The 19,127-nt window shown below is 34.8% G+C and overlaps 3 protein-coding genes and 1 non-coding gene across 4 annotated transcripts; 1 reads left to right on the top strand and 3 right to left on the bottom strand.

Moving 5' to 3' along the window:
• Positions 1 to 1,122: 1,122 nt before the first annotated feature.
• Positions 1,123 to 3,781, bottom strand: LOC149381543 (protein neprosin-like). Its single transcript, XM_089601379.1, has 8 exons — positions 3,620 to 3,781; positions 3,443 to 3,532; positions 3,188 to 3,349; positions 2,937 to 3,092; positions 2,537 to 2,587; positions 2,323 to 2,460; positions 1,724 to 2,027; positions 1,123 to 1,223 (listed from the first exon to the last, which is right to left on the bottom strand). Exons 1-8 carry the CDS (start codon positions 3,779 to 3,781, stop codon positions 1,123 to 1,125), a joined length of 1,164 nt encoding a protein of 387 aa, XP_089457505.1.
• Positions 3,782 to 10,371: 6,590 nt separating this feature from the next.
• On the top strand, positions 10,372 to 12,230 carry LOC149381544 (B3 domain-containing transcription factor VRN1-like). The gene is made up of 5 exons (XM_089601380.1): positions 10,372 to 10,461; positions 10,594 to 10,984; positions 11,230 to 11,372; positions 11,792 to 12,095; positions 12,199 to 12,230. Exons 1-5 carry the CDS (start codon positions 10,372 to 10,374, stop codon positions 12,228 to 12,230), a joined length of 960 nt encoding a protein of 319 aa, XP_089457506.1.
• A 3,237-nt stretch (positions 12,231 to 15,467) lies between these two features.
• LOC149381545 (small nucleolar RNA snoR100) lies at positions 15,468 to 15,572 on the bottom strand. The gene has a single exon (XR_016294012.1). It is a non-coding gene; the product is annotated as a small nucleolar RNA snoR100 (small nucleolar RNA).
• A 1,465-nt stretch (positions 15,573 to 17,037) lies between these two features.
• On the bottom strand, positions 17,038 to 18,494 carry LOC149381546 (putative glutathione S-transferase parA). Its single transcript, XM_089630540.1, has 2 exons — positions 18,015 to 18,494; positions 17,038 to 17,529 (listed from the first exon to the last, which is right to left on the bottom strand). Exons 1-2 carry the CDS (start codon positions 18,330 to 18,332, stop codon positions 17,188 to 17,190), a joined length of 660 nt encoding a protein of 219 aa, XP_089486666.1. The 5' UTR covers positions 18,333 to 18,494; the 3' UTR covers positions 17,038 to 17,187.
• Positions 18,495 to 19,127: the final 633 nt, after the last annotated feature.

A 19,127-nucleotide genomic window follows, 5' to 3' on the forward strand; every position in this document is an offset into this window, starting at 1 on the left:
ACGCTATTTGTAGTGATTATAAAAAAAAAATCACCACAATTTTTAATAGAGTGTAATATTAGTGAATATATAACTTACTTGATTTTCTGGAAATGACAATGAGTTCCTTTCTACTAATTACTTTAAAAAAATGTGCTTCCATGTTTCAATAAAATAACATGGCTTACCTCGTGAATTTTTTTAAGTTAAAAATAAAAAAAATAAAATTAATTTTGTAGACGTATTTATGATTATAAATAAAATAACATCTTCTATATATTATAACTTTTATGTAATTAATTTTGTTATTTATATATCATAGAACTCCGATAAAGCCATTAATGTTAATCTTAATTTTGAATAAATTCAAATAAACTTATGTTTGCGAAAGTATGTGAACTTTAGGATATAGATGTAGGCAAGCTGATAAATGTCTTAAGAGACGAAAGGGATATGAAATAGGAAGCAACGAGTTTGAAGTCAAACACATCCGATCACCCGACTCCCAACGAGTTTGAAGTTACCTTTCCACCTCCGAGACTCGATGCATCGGAGTCGACGAAAGCCAATCCTCCTCCGCCTCTTCCAGCCGAAGAGGAAACTCCGGCTAAAGAAGTTATGGAGGTCAAGTCTTTTAGGGGCTATTAGAATTGTCGGCTGTGCTTCTTAAGAATAATAGACTAGAGGAGCTCTCGGGACACTGCTAAGTGGTTAGCAAAGAGCCTGAAAGAAATGATGATCAAAGACAATGCACGGAATTCGTGAATTTTTCTCATGTCAAAGGCAAGCGAGTCCTGCATTCTTGGGTTTAATTCTATGGGTCTAGATTTTTCAAGCTTCTCTTTTTTTTTTTTTGGTGTGTGTGTGTGTGGCATATTCAAATTATTTTAAAGATGTTGGTTGTTGTTGTACATAAAGACACTGCAAAACAAAAACATGCCATCCACTCAAAATGTAAGAATCTTCTGGCCATACCATTCCGTTTTTCAAGGGATATTATCACATTAGTCATTTTTTTGCCTTCACTTTTCAAAACTCTCAATTTTTCTTATGTTCAATTTGTACCATGTTCAGTCAATTATGCCTTTTTTATCACTAGCGCACGCTTTGGTCAAGACAATTTCTTAAAATCACAAATCAAAATCAAACGTTGACAAAGCAGAGCTTCCACTCGGCGCCACTGAGCCTGAGCGAGTCGTTCCTAAAGTATTTGAAGCCCAGTGCGTGGACTAAGATGAGACTTGCTGATGAAAACATCGAGATTTCACTGGACGATCGCACTTATTCTCCTTCATGATCTCGATCACATAATTCATGTCCGTTAAGAGGCCGAGCTTGAATTACTTATTCACACGGGCGAGCTTGTCGTGCGTGTCCACAAGGACGAGCTTGTTGGCAAAAACATAGTATTGAATAATGTGACGGTGAATGTGGTATAGAAGGCGACTAGGAATGGGTGTGACGGTGAATGATAAACATTTTTTGTTTGTAGATGATAAAAACATAAATGCTAAAGCGAATTTAGAAAACACATGTATAAAAGCTCGGTGTAAATCAAACTTTAATCATTGGATTTTGCAAAATGTGAGCACAAGAATCTTTCAAACTGAAACTTAAGGTTTATTACTTTTGATTCATTACCATATAATAAATGGTTTAAAAATACAAAAAGAGATCAAGGTAGGTCAAACTTTTGGTCCAGGCCCACCAAACATAACAAGGTGGCTATAAAATAAAGTTTTACCATAGTCGTGGGCCTTATAGAGGCCCTCATCATCGTTCATGGTGATGGTACTAACTTGATCCATAAAATGACGAGCCTCGTTAACCGTTGTTATAAGGCTAAAAGCGTTTTTCCCCATTTCCTCATTTGGAAAGCCACCGGATCCCATCTCCGGGCCACTTTCACCCACCGTGGTCTTAGCTTCACCGCCCCATTCAACATAAGTAGCAAAGTCATTGAAGCCATCGAATACCTCTCGTGGCCAAAACCCAATTTCTTCGTTATTCCTTCTCAATGCAAATCGCCATGTTCCGGTGGCTTTGTCCTGAAAGAAACGTAACATGAGAGATGCATGTAGTCATAATAAAAACAAAGCAATTGCGAGATATTCATATCGGTTGTAGAATATATCAAGTAAATTATATTTTTTAAAAGGAAAATGAATATTTCAAAATATATATTCGCAAAATCTTGGAAATATATTATTATTTCAAACAAAAAGAAAAGATATATGGCAAAATTCTTATAATTGTAACTGCTAATCGATTAATCAACTTACTCTATATAACTAAAAATCGTCAAAAATATAACTCAATATTATAATGAGTGAAATTTCTTACATTGTAAACATAATAGTAATCATGAAAACCCTTTCCACCACGTCTAGAAACAGGTCTCAAAATTACACCAAGCGGATAATTAGGGTTGGTTTGAACAAAACTTCCGCACAATGAATCATAACAAGCTGAAGATGTAGTCTGCAATGGGAGAAAGATCAACGTATATAACTGTAATATTAATATAATAAATGAATCAAGTCAGAGGAAGGCTTACCTTAGTGTATACATATACACGAGTTTGATTATCATATCTCATAGGATTTACCTGGAGAACAAGAGAGAATTGTTGGCGGTGAGAACATAATGCACAATAATTGAAAAACAAGCATTTTAACACGTATATACTAATTTTTATTATTGATCTTGTACCGCTTTAATTTTCTAAAAAGTTCCAACAAATGAACAAATTTAAAGACATAATTTTTAATATAGGAAAACATGAAAAGATAAATAGTTAAATATTTAAATTAAAAACATTAAAATGTTTTTTGTGTATCTAAAAGCTCGTATATTATATATACTTTGTAGCTAGGTACGTATAAAAATTTAAATAAAAAATAGCGTGATAAATCATTCCAATTGAAAAGATGTTGTACATACAGTAGTAGTCTCACCGTCCATCCAACTTCGACGCTTTCATGACTATTTCCTAAAGCCATTAATGCTGAGCTGTATTGAGTGGGAGATACTTTAGGACCATAAGCGGACATTGTTGTTTTAGCTCCATAAAACTTCGTATGAATTAGAGAGTTTGTTCTGACCACAGCTCTCTGATATTTTATTACCATATAAAATAATTTATAAATATACAGATTTTTATATATTTGTAATATAACATTTGAAGACTTGTAAATTTACTACATACATAAGTTTTTCCACCATCTGCTAAAGTGCGGTACTTTTGTTTGGAATTACTACTTCCATTACTTATCCTTCGAATCGGCACCGTTCCTGTAGGACATCCTCCACCCGGTAGCTCGATGATGTCAGCTGAGTTGTGCATCTCATTATTACCAGTCGGAAATACCTTTGAAAGCACATGATCAAATGTATTATATTCAATAACTTCATAAGCATGATTAATCTCTTTTAAAACCAGAATCATCAACATTTAACAAACCTGGTAGTGATATGTGTGGTTTTTCAGCAAGGGGTTACTAAAAGCCGGTTGTTCGAAAAAGTCCACGCAATCGTACAGATCTCCAAAATACTAGTTGTACATAGGCTATTATTTTTAGTACAAAGTGGTACATAATAAAATAAATTTACAAAAAAAAAAAACCATAAACATAAATACCTCTAAGGTTTTTGCCGGTGGCTTATTAAAAAATTTGGGCTTTTTCTGGATTTCAAACCCTTTTTCCAATGTTGATTTCATGATGTGACGTTTCTCACACTTTACACAAATGAACGAACACAGTCCTAAAGCAAGAACTAATAGCATCATCTTGATTCCCATCGTTAATTTGCAACGCACCTACATAACATTACAATATTTTTTTTTTCTGAAATTCAAAAAAAAAAAAGAAAAGAAAAAAAAAAGAGAGACATGTTTTAAAGAGGTTGAATATACCTTCTTGGACTACACCAATGGGGTTACGAATCAATGAGAGTTGTTCAAGAGAATATGCATCCAATATATATATATATATAATATATATATATATATATAGATATATATAGATAGATAGATATATATAGATAGATAGATAGATAGAGAGAGAGAGAGAGAATTCAAAGAGATAGAGTGTGTATCTGCACAGCTATAAATACAAATAATTATGCTAATAAATTTCTAATATATAATAATTAAGTGCATTCATAAACATATAAAAGATTCATTGACCAGACATATGTAAGATAATTAATATATGTAAGATAAGATCATTGACTAGACATTCCAAATAAAAGAATTAAATATTTATTTTAATTGACTTACAATTACAACTATATGAAACTATGAATATGGCCAAATACGCTATATATATATATATATATATATATATATATATATATATATTTTGTTTGTTTAATTCTGGACAGTATTGACATTACTCTTATTCTAAAAATGATTTTTTTTTACGAAGTAGTCCATTCAAATTAAGTATTTAGCAAAATAGTCACGGTTTCATAAGTTAGTGTATTCTAACCACTTATAATGTGAAAATACTAATATACTTTTAATTATTTTTAAAATGATTAATCTAAGTGTCCAAAATTTTAATCCAATGCGCTTAATATATATGCCAAATTGGTTCAAAAAATTTAATCGTACCTTCAATATATTTACTCCCTCATCCCAACAGGCAACACAATGTAAGTCTAGTCATCTACAAGAAGCAACGAAGTGTCAAAAAATTTAATCCTGTTTTCAAAAAATTTAATCCACTCTTTGATAAACCAGAAGAAGAAAAAGAATAAGGAGATGTCAAAAACTTTAACCTTGCTTTCAAAAAATTTAACACACTCTTCGATAAACAGAAGAAAAAAAAAATAATAAATGGTGACGGAAATTGACGACGATGACTAAAGGCTTTGGATAAAGTGCAAATGTGTATTCGGATTGAGCCAATGTGTACCTTCGAATTTTCGCCCCAGGTTTTCACTTTCCCTTTTGTTGTTTTATGTATAATACACGGGCTGTAACTTATTTTGAATTTGTGTGCTCCTGATTTTGCATACAATTTTCTATAACTGAAATCGATCATACTACTAAACCTTTGCGGACGAGAGTAAGAGAGAGAAGTCATTCACGTTATGAAGAAACACATAGGGAAGTAAGGCCTAGTAGGAATTAAAATCGATGTGATCAAGGCATATGATAGACTTGAATGGCCTTTCACCAATCGGATTGTGGGCGTTTTGGATTTTTTTATGGAGGTGAAGAAGAAGGTGAATTATCGCCAATCGACAGTGTCATTTGTTTTGTACATGAAGTGGATGCAAATAAAAAATAAAACCTCTCCATGTATGCTCGATGATCCGGGTGGTTGGATAGTGAAATCAAACATGGTGTTTCTTTTCCATGCAGTTCCGAACTCCGAGTCTCCAACCTTGATGATCAACTTCAGTTCTGATCTTCAATGAGGTTATTGATTTCATATATTGGTTAAGTAAGGGATGCTGATTTTATCCTACTTTTAGATTTATCTATATATTAATCTAGGACTGATATGCCACATTAATGCCATGCCATGCCATGGTATTATTTGTTTTTTTCCTTCTTGAAATGCGAGAATGCATGAGGAACAGATTGATACAACTCAAGTTAGTCTGAAAATAACGTTCTACTATTATGAATTAATGCATATATGTGCTTCTCTCTGCGTGTGAGTTATATATGAGTTACTGTTGAGTAGTAATTTTCTAAATATCATGTTACCAAATCTAGATGATTAACTATTAAATATATGGTGAGTTATATAGGCAGTCCCTGACTTGTCAAAGTATGGAGATGTGAACGAAGTGACGTACGGTTTGGGACCTGACTAGCCTCCAACAAGCATAATTATAAAGCCTCAATTTCAACGTGAAATTCTTTACAACACGAGCCCTATTGAGGTAACATGCAATTTTACATCCCTTTTTTTTTTTTTTTTTTTCTTCGTATAAATCATATTAAGCTAGAGCACAGGCAAAGAAGAATAATGTGTATATCATTATTTGAACACTAATTAGGACTTCGTATTGGCTTCGATGCTATTGAGGCCCACGCCTGTTAGGGCGTTTCGAGGGGCAAAGCTCGAAGGACTGAACGTTGATAGCGTGCCACGTGTGTACATCAAGACACTGTATGACAATGTGGTCTCGTTGGAGCAACAAGATGCAGTGATTTTTCGATGGCCACCGTCGCAAGTGTATGTTTTGGAGAGCAATCATAGTCCATTTTTTTTTCTCAAACCCCAGTGCGCTCTATGGCTTTTTGGTTGAAGCGATAGCTTTGTTGTGATTAGGTACGGAGTCGCTTTTGTTTTTTAGGGATCTCTACCCTAGTGTCACTCTATGCCTCTCCTAAGCATGTGAACTTCTAGCCCTCTTAATTAAGATTGGGGTATCATGAAAGTCTAACATAAGTAGTTGGTACATCGTCAATAACAAAGAGAAAAGAATAAGTAATTAATTTTTTTACAAATCTTAGTTCTAACGATCAGCAAATCGTTATTGATAACAAGTATAATGATACATTTGAAAAATGTAAAATATGTTTTAAAACATATTTTATCCTTATTGAACAATAATAATATTATTCAATAAAACATGATGGGTAAAATAAAATGCTGATAGTATCTGAAGGAATCCAAAGTGGAGTTGGACAAAGGCACAGCTGCGCAAGAATTCACTAACCAGGATGCTTTTGGTTTTTGTGCAAATCCCACGATCCCATGATATGAAATAAAAGTATTAAATTACCACAATAATAAAAGTGTTCGATCGAGAATTTTTTTTTTTTTTTAATTGTAGCCTTCAACCAAGGGCGTCAAAAAGAAAAACATAAAAATCAAAGACAACAACAAATGAATACTTAGAACCCAACAAATCGGAGATAGAAGAATAATTTGCGTATGGGAGAATAACGAGACACGCGTTTTAGTCCAACCTCCACTTGTGTTGAGAGTGCGAAGACCAAAAACAACGGAGGGAGAGCTGATGACAACAACTTGCACACACATGTATGTAGTACTTAGCTCTCATGTGTATGTAATATGTAATGTGTAATACAAGAAGGACATTCGAGAATCCAACATGCATTCGTTTGAAACAAAACGGAAACCTGAGCATGCGTGTGGACATGTGAGCAAGCGTGTGGACCGTAATGACAGGTGCCACCACCAAGCTCGGAAAGTAAGCACATATCTTCAACACGTGGATTAATGGAGATAGAGACAACTTCGCTAGTTGATCGCCGCCACCAATCTACTATAGTCCGTCTCCACGGGTGTGATTGAGACGCCATGTGTTTTAGCAAGCTGGAAAGCATCATACAGTGCTAAAGTCTCAGCAGTAAAAAGGATTGTAAATCTTCGTGGAGGAGCTGTAGTATGCGCCAACAACCTCTCCCGGATAATTTTGAATCATGCGTACCCTTGCCGTCACGTGGAATAGCTGTATCACTGTTTAACTTGAAACAACCCTGCATCGGAGGGGACCATCTCTGCTAGACATCAATGGGTTGTGACATGGTCTGTGGCGTTGAGGTCCGTGCTTTATGAGTTTCTGCAAGTCATAACGAGGCTGAATCTGAGATGGAAATTAGATCGGGGGCAGCCCCGCCATGGACGGCATGATTACGAGCTTTCCACACCAAAAACCATATAATACACCAAATTTCACTGTCCGAGGAAGACACAAACCTCCATAACTCGAAAATTACGTCTAATAGTGTCTACGGGACCTGCTGCTGAAAGAGACGATCTCTGATCAGTGAGGGATACTTTGCGAACATGGGACAATGAATAAAAGTGAACATGGAGGAAATGAATGAAAGCATGGATTGTCGATTCGTAGGCTTCACAAAACACGCAACTACGAGAGCATTTGATACCGCGGAGGACCAGAGCGACGAGATAGTGTTCCTCGATGATGAGGAGTTTTGCGAGTAAATTTTATATATCCAGAATTCAGCGAACTTTTCTATCAGAGCTATCAGCGCGCTGCAAAGAGAATTGAGTAAGGTTTACGTCTTCTTAATATGTCGTGGAAATTTTTTTACCTTATCCCGATCCCACCGGCGAAGGGTAGAAACACAGTCCTCAAGACAACGAGCTAACAAAAGGGGGGACCTGTCATGATTCCAGAAATCCCACCGAGCTTTGACAATATTTGCACACTCATCTTCATTGAGCCACCAAGTTTCAAACAGGAAGGCTCTTACCTTGTTGGCTCTCGGAACCGAGGATGGGTTAAGGAAGACTTAGATTACCTGATGATTGGATCCCCAATAGTCGAGGTGACTAGCCGTAGCTGAATGCATGAGCTCAAGCCAATCCAAATTAGCTGTCATGTAGTTGAGATGTTCGCGAATATGAGTCGTCTCGTTGTGGCCATTATCTCAGGTAAGGCGTTCTCCCGAGAAGGGAAGATCCCGAAGGCCACAATCATCGAGACACTCTCGGATATTGGTCATGCCTCTTCGAGTACCCTCTGATCCTCCCACCTTGTCCCAAAACTCGAGAATTTTGTCGAAATATTCTAGACAACACCATGGTAATGATGACATCTTTGAGAGATGTCTGATCAATTCCCATGTGTGTTTCATTTCACTTGTCGTCGGGTTTCACTAATCCATGTCCGTTGTATCAGGTCAACCACCATAGCGTCGATATGGCCCTTCGATAAGTTAGTCATTGAAACCATCCAATGCTTGCCACAAGAGAATTGGACCTCATCTCTGTAATCTCTGACATGCCTCGTGGTTTCCCAAGCCACGAGTATTACAACTCTAGAAATTCATTAGACCCGACAGGGCAACCCCGCAACCTTCGCCGATCCATGTGGGGAGAGGAAAAGAAAGAGAAATCTATTTATATGAAGTAAAAAACTTTCTGGAATTTATTCATTAAATCCCTCCTTTCAATCTCAATCTCAAACAGACCCCAACTTCAAAATTCATTTAAAATAAGTCCTGAGTATTGTTACAATTATATCATTGCTCACATAATTATTTAATTAAATTCAAATATATTTAAAGTTTATCGGAAATAATTCTCGTCCTTAAGAATTTATTTTTTAAATTAAATTCCGAAATATTTACTCGGAAAATAATTTATTATTCGAGACAAACTCGATAAATCTTTTATTTATTCCGAAATTTTTCATTACCTTAAGATATTCTAAATTAATTCGATAAACTTATATGACCATAATTTTCTCAATAATATAATTGTAACAAACAGAAGTTCATATATTAGACGTGAATTTACAAGTCGAGAGATTCAAAAGTTTATTATTTACAATCCCCCTTCAATTAGAAGGTCAATTGACTTTGGCAATGAGCCCATCACGATATCCCCAACTTGATTAAAAATGATCCGCTACGTCATGTTTTGGGTACGAGACCGGGGATTCGATTAACTTGCCTCTGAATCTAAAAATGACCTAATTCCGCTTCTCTCTCGACGATCGAGCATGTTACATCATCTCTAACGTGACTAGGCTTATCATCGCCGTCCTTTTTCCACCACCCTTGTTTTCTTCGCACCTGCCTCTCAGATTCAAGCCCCATTTGTCTCCAATCGTTTCCAACGAGAGAACCCCAACCTGACTCTCACTCATAGGCCCTCGATTTCGAAATTGACCCTTACCCCGCCCACTGAGGAAGACCCACTTTACAGATCCCACAATATGTTGCCTTCGTTATTAGCTTAAACCCACCTTGTCAGAAGACCTCTACTTCAACGTGGAAGAAGAAAGCACGAAGCAAAAATAACTACTCGCCCGAAGTGCCCACCGCATCTATGGTCACCAAAAGGAAAATTGACGTTGAGTCTCATTCAAAAAAGGAGAAAATAATAAGAAGAACCGTGGAAATCTTTTCATCAGTGTCTTTGCCATCTAACATATTCTCTCACCAATAATGCCATGAATATATTGGTTGATTTAATATTTAATGATAAAAGAGAAGGGTACAAAGAAATCTTGATATGAAGCTATTTCACATCCGTGTGATTCTTCTTAAAAAAAAAAGAGCAATGCTATACGGCCCGATTCACGATTCCAAACGATCCACTCACGTGTTGACACGTGGCAGTTTGTTGCCACGTGTCAACACGTGAGTGGATCGTTTGGAATCGTGAATCGGGCCGAAAATCAATTCCCAAAAAAAAAAAATGTCTGTGTGACCACTTCTTTTTTATATTTATTATGTCATAGGCAAACCAAACTTACAGGGCCAATTCTAAAAATAAAAATATCAATTAATCATAATATAAAAACCTATTGACATTGTAAAAATAATTTATAGCTTGATTATTGGACTTGTAGTTGAAAATTTCGGTAAAAGTGTATCTTTCTATGGTAAAATTTTGGCCCTGGGTTTCCTGAGCAGTAACAATGTCAGATGAAGGAAGATCAATGTTATCATCAAGGAATCCACACTTCATCAAGATCATTCACGATGACACTATTCGAGAGAAAATGCTAGTAAGCTATTAACTTATTAATTAGTTACATTTACAAACATAGAATTTTTTGTGCGTGTTTCTATGTATATCATAATCTTCATGAAGAGATTCCTTCCATTTCAATTATTATTATTTTAATAATTATTCGCAGTCCATACCAGAGAAGTTTGTGAGGATATACGGAGAGAGTCTATCGGATACGGTGCATGTTAAGCTTCCGTGCGGAACCAAATGGGAAATGGAGTTGTGTTATCACCAAGGCAACGTTTGGCTCAAGAAGGGTTGGTCCCAATTTGTGGATCATTATTCCATTGTCCAAGGCCATGTGTTGACTTTTCGATACAAAGGGGACTCTCGATTCCGTGTTGTCATTTTCGACACCTCTAACATGGAGATCGATTATCCACCGTTCGAGTACTCCGACCATAGACTTGACTCGCAGAGGAGGCCCGTCAGAGAAGATCCAATCGAGATATTCGACGACTCAAAAACTCCTTTACAACCGTGTTCTCGTCCTCTAAAGAGACCAAGAACAAACCATGGTGACGATCCTCGAAGTCGCGAAGGGCATTCGACAAAAGGCGAAACTCGAAAGAAAACAACTCAATCGCCATCCTATAGTCCTCGAAATGGAGCGAGAACAAGCTGTGGTAAGGAGCCTAACAATATGAAAGGCACGGGATAAAAGCTTACCGTTTCGTTATAGCTTTTTTTTTTAAACTTAAATTTCACCAATTCACGATTGATTTTTTGTTTTTGTTTTGGGTGTGCTTGCGTGCAATGAAAGCTCAAACCGTTCATCGAGAGAGAATAAAATCGTTGAACATAAACGAAAGAATTGCAGCTCTTGTGAAAACTAGAGACTTCACTTCTAATCACCCGCTATTCAGGGCCGTTATGCAACCCTCCTACATCCGTAGTCACACCTTGGTACATATTGGATAAAAATTTATTGGGTCAATTAGTTATATAGTCATATTTACAGTTTCACATTGCTATATAGCCAACATTTCATAAATTTTAGGTAAATAGCCATGTCCATGTATTTACACGTGTAAATTGACGTAAATACTCAACTATTTTATTTCAATTAAGGGCAAACCAGGAATGCCACGTCATTTTTATGGTTATTTATCTAAAATTTACGAAACGTTGGTTATATAGCAATCTCAAACGTTTTAGTTGGCTAGTGACCTAATTTTTTGAAATATAAATAATTTGAAATTTTCAAGAGGGTAGCTATAAAAAGATCATATAGTTTGTGGCTAAAAAGGTAAAAAATAAATATCAATTGTGGGTAAGGATATTTTTTTTAAGTTTCTGCCTTTGGTTACCACATCCTATTTCAGAGAATTCAAGGTTGCTTCGCAAGAAAACATCTCAAGTGTAAATCGGGAGAGGGAACCCTAAAGCTTCTTAATGAGACGACGATTTGGGCGGTCAAGTACGATTGCAGGTACGTCAATGGGACATTTATTTCCAGATTTTGGAGCGGTTGGAAAGAATTCGCAGAAAAGAATCGGCTGAAAATAGGCGACGCTTGGGTGTTCATTCTGCTTCCATCCAAAGAGGTCTCATTCGAAGTCGCGATTTTCCGCGACGAAAACAAACCCATTCCTTTCGCCGCAAACACACAAGAAGAGAAACCCGCTGGTGAGCATCGGAAAAACCTTTATTTTTTAATAATATTTTATTATTTTTTTCCGCTTGTCGCTGCTTTCATTTTCTTGATATATTTTGTATATTTTGTTCTCAGCTCTCCCTATAGGAAAAAGCTCGAAAAAATAAAACTTGTCCAAAGCGGAAAAGGCTCAAAATATCGAAAGAGTCCGTTTCGATTCCAAATGAGATGTTTCTTCTGATTAAAAAAAATATTGAGAATCTAAATTCTGTTTTGTATGTGCGTTTTGTGATGCTTCAATTGCTAAAGTTATAAAGCCTAAGATATTATAGGCATTGCATTATGAAATCTGGTTCTAATTAAATTGTGTTTTAATTTCTGTATGCACATGTGGACATGCTTAGGTCTGTGTATAGAAATAGATATATGGTAATGTTACTAGTTAATTTATAGTATATCATGATGATATTATTGCTAAAACCGAAAATAAAGGACATATTAGATCTTACAAGAAATGAGACCAAAATTCTAAATTTTGTAAGTGGAAATGAAAATTATCTCAGGCTATGTTGTATTTTTATCGACTTACAAGCATATAATTTAGGGTTATTAAGTTATATAGCCACACGGATATAGTGGATTGAGATATAGTCCACTTTTGGTTAATTTATTGTAAATAGTCAAGTAAACTTATTAACAGATTAATAAAAGACTTATTTAACACAACCAAACATATATTTTAGGTAGTTAATAGGTTGCCACGTATGCAAGTTGGCTATTTACAAAGTATTTACCAAAAGTTGATTAATTTACAATTCCTATAATTTATGTGGTTTACGTAGTCAATTTTTTGTATAATTTATTTACACAGATAAGAGCATCTCTCTAAATATGGACCGAGCTCTTTAATTTCTGAACTGTTTTCTGCATCATTACTTCAAATAGCAGCAAGTAAATAGTGCTTCACCAAATTATTTATATATAAAAAAATCTATCTTATTGGATCTATTTAAATAAGAGAAACTTTATAAACAGTTATTGAGACATACATTTGAAAACCATGGCCTCCTGTTGTGCACTTTAGGAAAATGAAGGTTTTAGACATTTGAATAGTCCAAAATACCATTAAGTTAATGTAACGCATAACTCCTCAACCCCTCTTTCCCTTCTCCCATTTCCTCAATTCAAGGTCATACACATCATCAACATGGTGGTAGCAAAAGCTATGAAATAGTCAAATGACTACCGTCAAGTAAAATTATAACTCAATTATTCAAATATAAAAAAAAAAAAAAAAAAAAGTCTAACTCGTGCCGTACGTTTCCATGACACGACGCATGCGTGTTGTTAAATTTGTACTACTTTATTAATTTATTTATAAATAATTAAGTAACTAACATATTTACATTTTTCACATTCATATATAATCATTCTTTCGTAAATAATAAGTAAATGGCCACATTTATTTATTAATTAGTTTTTTTTTTATGATTCTAATTTTGGCAATTTTAGGTCCAGTTTAGGTCCTTTTTCAAGTCTAGCCCTCGGCTCCGAGGATTGAGGGGTTTGTCCATGGTTGGGCCGGTCATAATCCTTAGACTCAATCCGGCCCGACCCTCCGATAAAAGTATTTGGATCGAACCTAGGTCCGGATTTCTCTTGCGCTTGAAAAAAGAAAGGTCAAGATGGTCTGACCCGTCTCAATTGACAACACTAGCCCAAACACTCTCCATCTTGGTGAGTGTCTTCACTTGGCAGTGTCTCCCCGCCATATCTCATCTTCCTCACGTGTCGTCCGACCTTTGGCGGGCTCGTGATATTGATCGGCTTCAACTCTCGTGCTTCTTCACGGTGACAATGGTAAGGGTTTTACATTTCTTAGATTTTAGAGTTTGGTTTTAGGATGTTCATTTGTTTAAGATTGTTTTCATTTCGTTATTAAAAGTTGCTTTCATTTGTTTGGATGATTTAGATGATGTAGGGTTTAGGGATGGCAACGGGTACGGGTAAAGCCGGGTACATCTATTTCGTTACTCGTACCCGCTATAATTTTTTACCCGTTACCCGGACTCCTTTACCCGGATTTTGAGACGGGCCGGGTAACGGGGATACCCGCCGGGTAAGCGGGTTAAAAATATTGGACCCGTTACCCGTTTACCCGATTTAAAAAAAAGGTAGCGGGTCGGGTAGGCCCGCTTACCCGTTTATAAAATAAAAATCCATCAATAATATAAAGTTTAAAAATAATAAAATTTAGGTGAAAAATATCAAAGTTCTACTACAATATAAAGAACAATAAAATTCAAAATAAATAAATAAAAAATACAAAAGAAGTTTTCATTGCAAATTGATCATCTTCATAATAAATTTGATCATCTTCATTGCAACATATAAAAATTTATTATCTTTTTAAATATTTAAAAGCTAACGGGTCGGGTCCCGGGTAACCGGGTACGGGATGACTATTCCGTTACCCGTACCCGGACCCGTTAAAACCTTAACAGGTATTATCCGTTTACCCAAAAAGAACGGGTATTACCCGACCCGAATAAATCGGGTAACGAATCGGAACGTGGGTAACGAGTCAAATTGTCATCCTAGCAGGGTTTATTTCCATGAAGGTTCATGGTTTTCGTTCAAGTTCATGATTTCAGAAAATTGGACGGTTTTACTTGTTATTTCGGAACTTTGCACATGTTTATTATGAATTTCTAAGTATTCGAAGCTTTATTGATAATTTCTAGGTTATTTCAAAGGTTTAGTGGTTGTTTCGAACTTTTATGGGCACCCATGTATTCAATATTTCTTGAAGGTTCAAGTGTGTTTCGTGATTTTAGTGGTTGCCTTATTTTATCAAGTTTCCCCATTAGGTACCCACGCATTCAATATTTCTGATTAAATTAAGCGATTTTATTATAATTATGCGGTCTAAAACAATAACTAATTCTAATATCAAAGTTTGATTTCTCTTAATTCAAAATTTCATTTACAATTATTATTAGTTATAGAAGAAACAGCTCAGCCAAATGCTATCAAAATTTTATCTATAACAATTTTATCAAAATCAGGTTCGTAATTTCTCTCGATTTAGGGTTCTTTTCGTATACAATTTTTATTTAAGAGAATAGCCAAATCTCTATCAACGTTTTTTTTTATTTTTGCTAGCAAAATATTGATTGGGGTAACTCATTAATAAAATACCCCGCCACAATATAGAGTTAACTATTAAAAACCGGTCTATCAATCTTTTGATACGAATTACGGTTGTATCTTCCCATGTAATTCCTCCAAACTTAGTCCCATACTAGAGCCACAAAAATTCCCAACCATTAAACAAACACATAACACATATAAGATTTATATTTTTGCTGATTCCTAACAAAAAAAGGTAGGCAAGTATAAAAAAATGTAGGTCGTCAACCAGGCCCTCAAATCAGGAGATCAGAGAGAGCAGACATTCTGACCCAAACAAATCCATTTCCGTACACACTACCATGCTTCCTTCATAGCTCAATCCAGAGCATCGGCTTATTGTGAACGGATATCTAATATAACTAAAAGAAGAACAAATCGCAATGCTCAAGTTTATACGAGAAAATGAATATGAAAATAAGGCTGCGAGTACGAAAGAAAATGAAACCAAGATGAAGAAACGCAGGTTGATAGATTAGGCTTTAGTTCATCGTGTAGTTTATATAAGAAGATTACTTCATCAACTAGGGTTTGTATTTTTGATATGGCAAAGGAAAAGTGGGCCACAAGGCCCAAGCCCACCAACATTGAGCCGCTTACGTGAATATCCAATAAATATAAGAACAGTTCCGTAAATACCAATTCTATAACCAACTTCCAAAAAGTTCCATAAACATTGGTTTCTACAATTTGAAAAGTTCCAACTAGAGGTTTAAAATTCTTTTGGTTGGAATTTTGTGGAATATATTTTGAAAATTCGGTATTTCGGATAATTTCTTTACAAACATGAGTATTAAAATTAAGAACAATTACACAAATTAAACCACTTGAAACGTTGTTATTGCAATCTAGTCAAGTTTCATTTAAGTTTCAAATATAACCACAAATGATGACGTGACTTCATTAACAAATTACTAACCTTTATTTAAAGTCGGTTGAATGTAAACATGTAGTCAACGTATTGATCGCAACCAAATAATGCAACTTTAATACACGTTAACCTGATTTATTCATTAATATTATTTTATTTCATTTTTTGTAATCCAATTAGTTGCGATATTAAGTTTTTTTGAGTTAATTTTCGTTTATTCTACATACGATATCAGACGTTACAAGAGAAACTTTTTGTAACTGAAAAGAAAGAAAAAGTGGGGCAGTAATCCAATTGTTTTCTTTTTTCGTTTCCAATGTGTGGTGTGCCATAGACTTTTGTTGACAACCAGGTATTTGAGTATATATATTTCAACCAGATTTTTTTTTCCGTTTAGTTTAAAATACAATTCATATAAGGAGAGAGTTTGAAAGAAATTGCTCAAAACTTTCGAAGTGAATTTGACGCTCAAACAGCTGCCGTTCAGAGGAGAATGGATATTATCAAATAGATTAAAAAGGTTGACGGGTTGACCGAAGAGCAAATGCTAGAGGACGGATATCTTCTTAGTCAAAATAAGAAAAGACATAGACTACTTTTATGCATTAGATGATTAATATAAATATAAATTTATTATGATGTCACTGGAAAAAAAAAAAATCAGGCCGTCAAAATTAAATAAGCTTTATATTTTTATGAATTTTGATATATTTTTTTAAAGTTATTTGTCGTATGTTTTTTTTATTATCATCTCATAACCATTATTTATACTTTTATGAAGTCTAATGATTATTTTATTTTTATTTTTGTCTATTGTATAAGATGTTTATTATTTATATGTTTTAGTTGTATAAAAGATATACTATAATAACAAAGCATAAATATCATAAGGGATTACAACCAAACACATCTAAGATTTTAAGATGGCAATATTCAATAGGGATTACAATATTAAAAACAAAACCCCGTGAAGAAGTGGCGAGCAAACAAGACAGGAACACCATAACGAACAACAAAACCAACTAGTAGTCTAGTTAGTGTATTTCATATCAGAACGTCTCTTAGAATCCATGTTTTGATTTGAGATACAACGCAAAATCATAGATCTTCTGTGAATCGGGAATTGATTTTGCCACACTCTCCTTTTCCATGCACCTTTTAGCCCATTCTAAGATTTTGGTACACTCCGTCTCTACACTGAAATGGGCAATAGTTTCAAAGGTGTAGAACCAAGTCGTGATGGGAATAAGAGCAAGATCAACAAAGCCGAAGCTATTGCCGCCGAAGTAGGGCTTTTCTCCGAGCTCTTCTTCCATAGTTTTCAACCCTTCAATGAATTCATTTGTTAAGCTCTTTTGTTCTTCTCCTTTTGTTCTCCACGTCTTCCTGCCACAGACGTATATCTGCACATAATCAGCCACACATTTTAGTCCATTAAATCCAAAGATAATAGGAAAAGGCGTATGTAACTCTATACATTTACTCTTTTGACAAACTTGCAAGCAATATATTTATAAAGCCATTTTATGTTCTACACAAATTCATATGGCTTGAGGTTATCAAACTCTAGTTAGCTAAATTGGCTAATTAGTCCAATTATATACACATGATTACTTAATAAATTAATAATGTGCATATAGTCATATTTACACTTTAAGATTGCTATTTAATCAACGTTTGATAAATATTAGATAAATAATCACATGCACATAAATTAACATAAATATCTCACTTTTTTTTAATAAAATGAAAAACCAGAAATGCACATCATATTTGTGATTATTTACTAAATACTAATTACCTAAACTTTTGTAAAAAAAAAAAAAAAAAAAAAAAAAAAAAAAAAAAAAAAGTAAAAAAAATTATACACAATGGATCTTTAACATACCTTTTTATCGACAAAGTCGGCCCAAAATTTGGCACGCGAGCGTTCGTAATGGTCGGACGGAAGAAGCGGCGGAGAATTATGTGCCCAAGCTTGGTCGATGTATTGGACGATGTTGAGAGACTCGCAGACCGGTTTGCCATTGTGTATGAGAACCGGGACGGTCTTGTGAACCGGATTTGACTTCAAAAGCAGAGGACTTTTGTCATCCAAGTCCTCTTCTTTGGTCTCGTATTCTATCCCTTTCTCCGCCAAAGCGATTCTCACTCTCATGGCGTAAGGGCTTGCCCAGCAATCCAGCAACACCACTTTGTCTTCCATTTCTTATAGCTTTTTTATTTTATTTTATCTCAAGAGAAAATAGAACACTGTGATCCTTATTATGAAGAAAGATAGGGCTGGTAATTTATAGAATGCAGTGAGCTGCTACAATCAGAAAAGTAGACAAAAATAAAAGAAGTGACCAAACTGATACAAATCCAATATGACCAACTACGTCATTGCTTATGCTTTTGGTCACTTCTTTTATTTTTGTCTACTTTTCTGAATGTAGTAGTCTAATTGAATTTATTTCCGCTGTTAAATAAATTCTCAAAGAATAGTAATAGAGGAAACGTGTATCCATACGTCATTTACAAGAAAAATTAGGTCAATTGTAGATGAAGACATGAATTTTATCATTGAATGCTTTTGACTTTATACCATATTAGAGCTCTTAAATCTATTTCTCTGATCATTTTATGGACTACACGCCTTGAATCAAGACTCTTGATGAGATCGAAAAAACAAATCTATGAAGTGAAATTTTTGCATTTGAATGAAAAAGAAATTCCGAAAATTGATGTCATTTGTAATTTGCGATGCCTTTTTTTGGTGATAAATTTTACAAAAAATGTAGCATATTTTGGCTCTTGAAATTGGTTGATTATTGCATGCTTAATATCTAAGTCGGCGACCCATGGCGACAAGTTTTCACACTTTTGGTGACAGTTTAAAACGTCGCCAAAAGTTTTCTTTTCCTTGTAGTGGATAGTGTAAAGGGTCTATTAGGTATATAATCATATTTACAGTTTTACATTGCTATATAATCAACGTTTCGTAAATTTTAAGTAAATT

The sequence above is a fragment of the Urtica dioica genome, chromosome 11 (genome assembly GCF_054948205.1).
Source record: "Urtica dioica subsp. dioica isolate 48M chromosome 11, U.dioica_male_clone48M_v1_H2, whole genome shotgun sequence".
In the NCBI taxonomy this organism is placed as follows: Eukaryota; Viridiplantae; Streptophyta; class Magnoliopsida; order Rosales; family Urticaceae; genus Urtica; species Urtica dioica.